The sequence below is a fragment of the Hippocampus guttulatus genome, chromosome 2, assembly GCF_054856545.1.
Source record: "Hippocampus guttulatus isolate MCC_2025c chromosome 2, RoL_Hgut_1.0, whole genome shotgun sequence".
Taxonomy (NCBI): domain Eukaryota; kingdom Metazoa; phylum Chordata; class Actinopteri; order Syngnathiformes; family Syngnathidae; genus Hippocampus; species Hippocampus guttulatus.
This window is the reverse complement of record NC_141262.1, coordinates 29,988,659-29,999,339: the sequence shown is the minus strand read 5'-3', so window position 1 is coordinate 29,999,339 and position 10,681 is coordinate 29,988,659. Positions and strand designations below refer to the sequence as shown.

At 57.2% G+C, this 10,681-nt stretch overlaps 1 protein-coding gene across 3 annotated transcripts in view; it reads right to left on the bottom strand.

Moving 5' to 3' along the window:
- Positions 1-2,210: 2,210 nt before the first annotated feature.
- The window catches only part of LOC147209514 (transcription factor COE3-like), a 34,075-nt gene continuing 25,604 nt past the window's right edge, over positions 2,211-10,681 (bottom strand). For 2 of the 3 annotated variants that reach the window (XM_086105547.1, XM_086105548.1), the window contains exons 11-16: positions 9,220-9,308; positions 4,833-4,898; positions 4,590-4,770; positions 4,334-4,528; positions 3,842-3,964; positions 2,211-3,475 (exon numbers count right to left, since the gene is read on the bottom strand). In XM_086105547.1, coding sequence (XP_085961673.1) covers positions 3,444-3,475; positions 3,842-3,964; positions 4,334-4,528; positions 4,590-4,770; positions 4,833-4,898; positions 9,220-9,308 — 686 coding nt within the window. In that variant the 3' untranslated portion in view covers positions 2,211-3,443. The remainder of the gene's footprint in view (positions 3,476-3,841; positions 3,965-4,333; positions 4,529-4,589; positions 4,771-4,832; positions 4,899-9,219; positions 9,309-10,681) is intronic. The other variant, XM_086105550.1, reaches the window with a different exon arrangement.

The window sequence follows — 10,681 nt, the reverse complement described above, 5'->3', positions numbered from 1 at the left end:
AAATGATCACTGCAGAGATTACCGCTTTTTCTGCACTCAGTGATTGACTTCTATGCAAAGTCATTTCTCAACTTGTCTTCCGTGCAGTCCTTGGTCCTTGGCCTTGGAGGCAAGTCCTTGGTCCTTGGCCTTGGCTTGCCGGTCCTTGGACACAACACTGCAAATGACACACCGTTAGTGTCATGAACAAACAGGCAGAAGACAAAAGGGACGAGGCAAAAAAAAAGACGCCCTCCTTTCCGTACCGAAGAGGAGGAGCAAACGGGCGTCCATCTTTAGAAATGCTCCATATGAATGCATGCCCTGTTTTATATTCGATAGGTGCGGCCGTGCGCCCGGTCCTCGTGAATGAACGGCGATGTTGCTCATGTTTGTACAAGAGCGTTTATTGCTCGAGGTGAGCGGCAATATCGATGATGTGTTTATTGCACTCCGAAGAAACATCGGCGGCGTTTTAATGAGCGGCGTGCAATTGAAACACAAAAAGGAACCGTGGCTGGAGACGGAAAAGCGCAGTTCAAAAAGAGAAGAAGCGGAGGCGCATCCTAACGGGAGTCAAAATGGCGGCTTGGAGTTTTATTGTTTGAGTGCGAAGGGCCCTCTGGTGGACTCATTAGCTTGACCACTTTGACTTATTTTACGACGCCCGCTAATTAGCGCGCGAGTTATGGCGGCGATCGGACCACTTTTTGTGACGCTCTGTGTCTCTCTCCGTCTACGTCCGTCATTAACTCTGCGGACGTCCTTGCTGCGGCGGTCAAACGTGTAAAAAAAAAAAAGACTAAAAGTGCTCACTTCCTGTCCCTTTCTTCGCTTGCTTCGGGGCGAGCGAGGTATCGTGAGCAAATGCGCATGCGCCGACACCGCAAACGGACAGCAAGTAGTCCACCGGAACAAGACTTGATGGCCATGGTTGCTCCGCCGTTGCGTTTGTCCCCTGCGGACCGCGGAAGGCGAGGGGGCGCCAGCGAGGGCCAAGGCGACGCTCGTGCCGGCGGAAACAAAAGTCGCCGGGAGAGCGCTAGCAGTGTGCATGCGCGTTGTACGGCTCCCTTTGGCTCCTTTAGGGCCGTCTGAGGTCTTATTTATGACGGCCGCGGGTTCTCCGCCGTGGCCTCGTTAGCCGGGCCCGTGCACGCGGACTCCGGGATCATTAGCGCCTTCGTTGTTTTCAGAAGAGCTCAGGTGCTTGCGTTCTTCTTCACGACTGCCGGCGGCCGCTTTCCTTGGACACGTGGACCTTGTACTCGAAAAATAACATGACACCACGGGTCATGTGGGATGTACGCAGCTGTTTGAGAAGCGCAAAGTCTTTAGCCAGCACCTCGCTGCACGGGACACAGACGCCAACAGCCGTCAAACTCTGAGGCTCAAGAAAATCTGGCAGAGGGTCGGCCGGGCCCGGCGTCGACGGTCCTTCTCGATCTTTCAACTTGTCAAGCGTTGGCCAATCTCAGAAGGTGCGCGGCCGAACTCTTGGTCCAGTCCGCTCCGGTGGACCTGAAGCGATGGCGACGCGGCAAGGGAGCGCTTTTGCCATGTCGGGAGGCGCCCGGTTGGCCCCCGGTCTCCATGGCCCCCGACAAGTCGCCGCAGGCAGAAATCTCCCGGGAACGGCGACAAAAGCGGCCGGGCGGACTTTGCGCGTGGGCCGGCGGCCCCGGCGCAGGAATGGATGGAAGCCAAACTTGCTCCGATGGGCTTTTTCGGACATTTCGGATAAAACGAGAGCTACGGTACTAGGCTACGTGCCTCTGGTTTTTCCCGTCGGAGCCCCCAGGATGCCTTCGCGTCTCTCCGGGGCGCCGCCACCGCTTCCGTCGAGGTCGCCTCGAGTGCGGGTTGCCTCCCTCAAGTTGAGAAGCACGCCCGGCAGAACCGCAAGTCCTGCCTTTGGATGGAACGGGCGCAACCGAAGCTACGGAGGAACGTGAGCAAAGAGAGACCAGGCGTCGAGTCGCTCGGGTGACGTCATCTTTATTTCTTTCTGTCCAAAAAGCACCGCACGCACGCGCCAACGTTGGCATTGTCAATCGCGCGGCGCGACGGAAACTTCTACGCCTTGACGGAGGCGCGCTTCACCATGCGGACCAATGCGCGCGTACGCGTGGGCCGACGTGCGTGTGTCGGCAGCGACCCGGAGCATCCGCGCGCGCATGGGACGGCTTGGCACGCTCGTGCACGCGGGGGGGGGGGGGGGGGGGGGGGGGGGGGAGTCAACTCTCGCATGCATTTGGCCCGGCGAGCACAAATACGCGAGCGGCATTGGAAAAAGCAAAACAAAACCCCAAGACAGCCAATGGCAAACAGGAAGGGCAGAGTTGACTCCCTGCAAGGACTTTGCCGACATCTCCGCGCGCTCGAAAACAACCCGAGCCATCTGAAGACCAGGTCGAAAAAACGCCCTCGGACGGAGCGGCGTTGGAGACGTTCCATTTCGCGCGCGCTCTGGAGCCCAAAGCAGAAGGCGAGGAAAGGCTCGCCTGGGCGAGAAGAGCAAGCAGAGCAGGAGCGGCGAGCCACGCCGAAAAGACATTTCAGTGCAAAGGCGGCAGATGGAAGCAGCGCGTCAACAGTTGCTTGCTTTTAGCTTCGTTAGTGCGCCGCACATGTGACGCAAAATGCCTTTACAAAAAGTGGACATGTTTTGAACAATGTTGCGAGGTTTGTTTTTTTTACAAAACCTTTTTTTTTTTAACAATTTCTAAAAGACAACAACCATGGAGATTTCCAACGTCAAATAAAGCTTGGAAATACGGAAAAACGGAAGGCGCACACTAACAGCAAGAAGAAGTGGAAAAAGGCAACAAAAAAGGTCAAAGAAGAAGAGAGAGAGAAAAAAAGATCCTCGTGGCTTGCTGGCCAAAATGTCAAACGCTCAGCCGACGGTGCTCACGACACAAAGTGCTTTTGGAGGAAAAAACGGGGGGGGGGGGGGGGGGGGGGGGCGAAAGGATTTTCGAGCCCCACTTTTCCAGAGCGGGACGTTCAGGAAGTCGCTGCCATTGGACTTCAAAAAAGCCTTCGCATTCTTCCTGTGCGACGTGTAAAAAACAAAACAAAAAAGCAAGTGGCGGATCCTCCTTGGAGCGTAACTTTGCATTCAATAAAGACGTCCCCGGAAGATGACACCCCCTCCCCCTCAAAAAAAACTTGCCATTTTTACAAACTATTCAAGCAAGCGTCATGCAAACATTGGAGGCAAACAAGCAGAGGCGCCCGCTTGCCCAAAGCCGATTGGCCGATGATGATGATGATGTCATCAGGACCTTCCTGGGAAAAATCCCCCCGCCCCCCCAACGAGGCAAAACCCACATCTGTGAAGTGGCGTCATCGCAGTCACGTGACCGTGGAGGCGGAGGTCGGACGATCCGTCGGGCTCGCCGATGGATGGCGACTGCGAGGGGGGCGGGGGGATGGGCGGAGCCGGGGCTGGAGTCGTCTCACATGGGCGGCACGATGAGACCAGCCATGGCTGCAAGCAGAAACCAGGCCGCGCTTCAAACCCGCAACGCTTCGCAAATCAGGACGACGCGTTTGTTTGTGCCCGCCGCACGCTCGCCGACGGCCGCGTCAAAGCAAAAGCCGAGGCTTCCCGTGTCTTTTCCGGCATCGCTTCTGGGGAACCGCTTTCCCGTCGCTAAAGGCCGAATCGCTCAAAGCGGCCGTTTGAAACCAAAAGGACCGTTTTTTTTTCCACGTCGCCAGCAACCGGGAGGAAAAAATAATTACAAACGTTCGCTTCCTCGCCCCACACGCAAGTTATGGATCAACCTTGGCGGGGGGGGGGGGGCAAGCGCAGCGATGGGAAAAGATGGGAGGGCGCATGGGCAATGCTCACCCTGGAGGCCGGCGCCATTGGCGGAGGTGCAGGCGGGGGGCGGGGAGGTCTGTGGCCGCAGCACGGGAGCGAAGGCGCTCTTCTGTTTGACTGCAGAAACCACAGGAGAGAACGAACGCGCGCCTGCGGGAGCAGGAAGAAGAGGGAGACCACGGGTGAGGAAGGAGCGAGCCGGTGGCCGGCGCACGCGGGGGGGGAACGGGACGGCGGGGATGGCTCGCCGCCGTCGGGCAGAGTGGATCCACAACTTGACCGCGAGCCGAGCTTTGCGCCCAGACGGGCCGAGGCTCTGACGCAATGAACGCACGCGACGGCGGACGCGACGGCGGGGGGCCCTGAGCGGAAATCGACGAGGCCGAGTCAAAAAAGGGCGCGAGTGAGGGCGGGGCGCGTGGCGAGCGGGGGCGGCACCTTCGGCGGCCGCGATGACCAATCGCGCAGACCGGCGAGGGGCTGTCAAAACCCCGCCAATCGAGCCGGCGGGCGACTTACCGGCGTAGGCGGAGTTTGCGCCGGTGCCGTTGATGAAGCCGGGCGAGCCGGGCACGGCCAGGTTGCTCATGGCGGCGGCGTAGCCGTTGATGGAGGAAGTGATGCTGTTGATGGCGTTGTAGTTGGTGGACTGCTGCGGCGTGGAGCTCGGCGCGTAACCACGAGGGGAAACGCTGCTGGAGCTGCGCGAGTAAGCTAGGAACACAAAATAATGAGCAAAAGGGAAAAAGCCGAGAAGGCGGCGCGCGCGGCTCACCTTGGTCGGCCTGCGACGCCTCAGAGATGTTTGCGCTCAGCTGGCCGCCGAAGGAGTTGACGGCCATCATTCCCGAATGCGCCGCCGCCGCGCCGCTCAGCGACGGCAGCTGGTTGTGCCCGCGGGGGACGCCGCTGTACAGCGCCTCCGTCAGGTCGGCCGCTCTCTTCAGGATCATGTCCTGCGGAGGGGGGGGGGGGGTCAGAAGCAGGAAGCTCGTCGCTCGCGCCGAGCGGGCCTCACCTGGTTGCTGTGTGGCATCCCGTAGAGCGCCTCCACCAGGTCGGCGGCTCGCTTCAACAGCACTTCCTGTCGCCCAGTTGCAAGCACATCGTCATTCATTGACGAAAAACAAAGCGGCTGTGAAAAACACTCTGGCGTCTTGGAGCCTTTGGGCTCCAGGTTGTCGCGGTGCGGACTACATTGGGACAGCGCCAATAAGCGAGCCCCCCCCCCCCCCCCCCCACCCCTTTCCCGCCCCGCTTCTCGGTCGCCACTTGACCCGGTGACCTTTTGGCTGGACCGGCCTTTGTCATTTCACCTCAAAGGCCACGCTGGCTCAACGGTGTTTTCCCCACGACATCAACAAATGCTCGAGCGTCCCGGCGTGTCCGATACAAGTGGGCAGGAAGTGAGCAATCTGCTTGGGAGGCTGGCGACTCGCGAGCGGGCCGGAGAAAGCCACGTTCCTTTCATTTGCGGGCGGGTGCCGCTTTTGAACTCTCCTTTTTCTCCCGCGCAACCGCGCTGTTTTTTTTTCTATCTTGCCCGCAACCCGTCCAATCTCAAAGTCAAACTCAGCATTTCAAAACACAAAGTTGGCCCAATTCAAAGCGGGCAGCTGGTTTCGGTTTTGTTTGGCGTTGTCTTTTGAAATGTGACGAGACCATTCTCCGCCGGGCGCATTGCGATGCCGCCCGCCTCGGCTGCGCCAAAAGGCAAAAAAAGCTTTAAGGAGGAGAAAGCGACCGAAGGAGAGACGAAAGGAAGCGGCGACAACGTCATCGTCAGATGTGGGGAGGGAGGGGGCGAGGGAGGGAGCGCCGACGTCCCCGAGGAGAAGAAGCGGGAAGGTGGAGCTCTCTGCTGGCGCTCCCTCGGGTATTGCATGCCGCCGCCCCTCGGCCTCCTCCTTCCCCGTCGGCAACGGCGGCGGCCGATGCCGGCCGGCTCCTTTCTCTGGGCCTCGCGTCGGCTTCCGCCGGGGGGGGGGGGGCAGAGCGGACATTCGTCCCTCAAGTGGCTGCGCTAAGTGCAAAGCGATTCCTTCGGCTGACTTGGATTTCCCTTCCAGCCGGACGCTCGGCACGGGCGACTCCAAATCTGTCGGGGAGAGAAAATGCGACGCGGGCTTCCGAAGATGAAACGTGGGCTGCGTCAAGACACAGCGGCGACTGGGAGGGAATCCCAACGCCGCCGTAAACCCGGGATGGGACCTTCTTTGCAATTTCCCACTGTGGTGGGCGGTCGGGAGGGGGCGGGGGGGGGTCTTCATGAGATGCCGGTTGCCCGAGGATGAGGACGAGCCCGGAGGAGGAGTCGTCAGACAGCTCTTAAGTAAGATAAATCACCAGCGGCGAGGCGAGGAACAAGGAAAAGGAGGGGGGGGGGGGGCGACATGAGCGACCATCAGAGAGACTTCTAAGGGCGCACGACGGCGGCCACCGCTTGCTCGACTTGACTTGATGTCATCTAAACCATCGGCGCTCTGAGACGCGCTCGGAGACGCGCTTGGGCTGCGAATCCGCCAGCAACTGGCGGCGCCGTCAAAGACGTGGATTCACGTGTCCGCTCCGTTTTCAAAACAGGGCCCGATTTGTGACGGGGAAGGCAGGAACGTCCCTTTCCGCTCTGGGCCGTCAAATGTTGATGGTTCTTTTGCTCATGCTTCAACGCAACGCTCATCGCCGCACTTTGGAACCGACTGCCTGGCCTAAAAAGCTGCCGTAGCGCACAAAAATAATACTTTGCACTTTTCTGTGGCCGGAAAATGCCCACGACAGCGCAGGACAGTACAATGATCTGTCTGGATATGAAAAAAAAAAATCCCAAATGGATCTTGCTGGTGCTCGATGGGGGGGCTTTTGGTTCCGTTGGTTCTTCCGCCGCACCGACAACTGATGGCTCTTCTTATGTAACGATATCCCGTGAGGCGTACGCCAATCACAAGTGTCCAATGCAGGTCTGGAAGGTTCGGCTCCAGCCGCGAGTGCAAACGAGCTCCCGGAGGAGCGCGAGCGGCTGCCAATGGCGCGCGACACACGGCAAAGCGCGAGCGGGCTTTTGACACCTCCGCGTCGGATCCCGTCACCGACGTCCGAAGCGCCCGCCATCCGAGGCTGAGCGGACAAGGAAAAGCGTGGCCGAGTAAACGGGAAGCGACGGGCGCCGTTGACCCGTCGCCGCGCCGACAAAGAGCTTTCCCCTGCGCCTCAGAGGAAGCGGAAGGCATAAATATTCATGCCGAGGAAGAGACGGCGGCCGGCCACGATGGCGGCGGCGGCGGCCGCGCCGGCGATTAGCATCAATTTACAAACAAACGGCTTTTTGTGGCGCGTCGCCGTTTGATGAATGGCTTCAATTTGGCGGCGGCGGCGTTCACTGTCACCGCGCGTCTGCCCTCATTGGCCACATCGCCGCCGCTCTCCTCCGCAATCATTTGAAGGCACGCGCGTGCTCGCTGTCGACCGGCGACCACAACAGCAGCGTCTGCCATTTTGCTTTGGAGACGAGCGTTTGAATGCGGCGCCCCCCCATCCCCCCAAAAAACATCAAAGGCATGGTGGTGTGAGCGTTTCCCACTTGCCACCGAAGCCTTTTGTCGACTTTTGAAAACAAAGCCATCCTCCAACGGCGATCTCAAGCTTCATTCCGATGCCCACTTGAACCTCCCAATAAGAAAAGAATAAGAAAACCTTTATTAGTCTCGCAATGGAGAAATTCCCAATTCACAGCAGCAAAGTTATGAAAGGAAGAAGTAGAACAACAAAATATAGGAGCTGCTGGAAAGACAGCCTCTCTCGCGGCGCCATTTTGAAGTCAAAATAACAAAAAAAAAACACAATACAACACATAGGACACAGACAGTCGTGCAATCTTCACCACTTTTCTGCATACACTTTGTCTGAAGCAGTTCTAGATGAAAGAGGAGAGGATCAAAGTGTCCTTTCACCAGTGGATCAGAGACGTCATGCTGAAAATGTGCACACGTCTGCTACAAGCTAAGTTTTGAAAGCAAGAAAGCAAACACGAAGCTGTAGCGTCCATTGACGAAAAAGAGATTGGCTCACTTCTCCTGTCCCACGTAATCCGCTTCAAACTCCAAACCGCGACTCCCAGTTCCAAATCCACATCGGCGCTAACGCTCCTTTCTTCTCATCGTCGGCTCCTCAAGCCTTACATCCATCCAGCCGCAGACCGTTCAACAGAACCGATCTCTCCGTTGACAAAGCGGGGCTGTGAAAAATGCTGCCCATTACAGGCGCAAGACACAAGCGCCCCGGGACTGTCCAGCAACGACAGTCAAATGGCGCCGACATTCCTCCCGGTCAAAAACAGTGCTGGTATACCCATGCTGCCGAGAAGGCGCAACCACCGAGCACAGAGTCTCCTCCTTGATGAATGTCGTGGCCAAAAAAATGCTGAAAAAAGTCCACATCAGGTCCACACGACGTAACAACAAACACAAAGTGACAAAACAAACACAAAAACAACAAAAAAAGCAAGGCTCATGAGAGCACTTGCCGACGGCTGCCTGCTCGGGCGCCATCTTGACTTCAAAGTCAATCAATCCCAATCTAAAATTTCTCTCTCCAAATCCGAATCTCGATCTGAAAAGAAATCTTCATTTGAATGTCGCTCCAAAGCTACCCCCGAAAATCCCAATCTCGTCAAAAAACCATTCGAACGTTCAGCGTCGACCCAAAACCCAAAGACGACATCCGAATGACTCCAAATGCGAAAGTGAATGCGGATTTCAAAGTCGATCCAAATTGGAATCTGAATGCAAATCAAAAGATCAGTCAGAATTTAAACTTGCATCCAAGACTCCATGTCAGTCCCGACTTGAGCCTGAATCCAAATTTTGCACTAAATCTCATTTCCAAACTAAATCTGAATTCAATTGGACATCTCAATGACAACCTAAATCTTATTCCAAAGTAAGATTTAACGTCAACCTCGAGTAAGACGGAGTGTACTTTCAAATCTCAATGTGAAAGTAAATCTGAATGTCGGGGTCGAAGTCATCGATCTCAATCTCATCAGTAACATCTCAACGTGACTTCAATCCGAAGCTAAATTCGGATCTGGCACGCTGGCTGAGCTGGGAATTCATTTTCCCGCGGAAAGTAATTAAGGCACAGCGCCGCTTTGTTCGCAAGCAATTTGAATGTAAAATTGGCATTCTCAATCCCCTTCCCAAACGCAATCCGAATGTCAATCCGGACCCCGGAATGAACCTGTCCAAATCGGGACGGGATCTCAATGTTGAAAGCGCATTTTAAACGTCTCAAAATCCGAATCGGAATCTCGATCCGAGCCGAGCCGAAATCGAAACGTCACAATGAAATGACAGGTCCGTCTGAATATTGCACCCGATGACGGTGGAAGCCAGTAAGAAAGCACTGACCTTCGGTAACCTCTCGGGGTCCCCGGGGTGGCGAGGGATGACCTTCTGTAACCTCTGGAAGCCGTAGTCGATGGTGGGCTCGTTCAAGGCTGTCCAAGCGCACGCACGCACACACACAGGCACAGGCACACACACAGACACAGGCACAGCGGTTTGGCGAGATGCGCTGTTGCCAAGGCCACGATGAAGTCATCTGATTAAGCCAGCGCTTGGTGAAATGAGCGGCTCCTAATTCAAATCTACTTCCTGCCGGCGCGAAGGAGTCGGCGGCGACTCCTTCGCGCCGATCAACTCCATTAATCATAAAACGCTGTCAAATTTGACTTTGGGGACAATTTGTCAGAGGGTCTTTGTCAGCGTTGGCGCTTGTAGCGGCTAACGATGATTGACAGGCCGCACGCCGGCCGCCTCCTCGCGCCTATTTGCATAAGTGCGGCCTTCATGAATACGAGGCGGGCGGGCGGGCGGCCCGCCGACGCTATTAGCATGAGAACAATATTTGTTTGGCTTTCCCCGGGAACGCCGGCCCGCGGCCACCTTAAATTTAATTTATCCGAGGCGAGGCGGCCGGCGGCGGGCGCAAGAGGATGAAGAAGCGACGCGGGGGGTAAGGGGAAACAAACGCGCGGAGTGACAAAGCGTCGCGGCGAGCGCGCCGGCGTGAACGAGCCACGTATGTCGGAATCCCGCAGAGACATTTGGCGGAAAACAATCCGCCCCGTTTCCCAAATGGCCTTTCCGCCCCGCCGCGCGCTGTCAAAACCGGCCCGGGGAACGCTGCCGCCGTGGCAAATGGAAGCCGACGCAGACGCGAGGCCCAATCGTGACTCGCCATCTTCAAACTCAAGATCAATCCAAATCGGAGTCGAAACATCGGCGGGAGTCCGACTCTCAATCTGGCGACGACTCGGAGCGGAAATCTCAATCCGGAGCTCATCCGAGTGGATCCGAAGGACAATCCGCCTCTCGGTCGGAATGAAAACGTTCCTCTTCATCTGACCGCATGTAAACGACCACGATCTGGATCTGAGAGCAACGACCAGGATGGGCGCTTGGAAACGACCGAAACGCTCCATCCGAACGTCCGCGTTCCCCCGAGGCGAGCGCCAATGTGCAGTCTTCCCCGGCCGGGCGATTGGTGCGGGCGGTTGCGCGGCTCGACCACCAAAAGGCAGCCGGACGTTGCCCCGGCGAGCCGAGCAACGTCCGCTTCCTGTCTTGAGAGAGCGGGAGCGCCTTTGGTAGCCCCCCCGATGCGCGTGACGGTGACCGTGCGACGCATGTCGTCACTTTTGGCCGAGCGACCGAGGATGCGGCATCCACTTGCCGTCTTCCCGTCCTGACGTCGGTGAGAAGGCCCGAGGTAGCTTTCGTGTCATCCTTAACATCCGTTCGGATCAAACGCCGCCCGTCCGCAAGCTGTGAAAATCAGTCGCCGACCTTGGCGCCGGCGGTCCTGTCA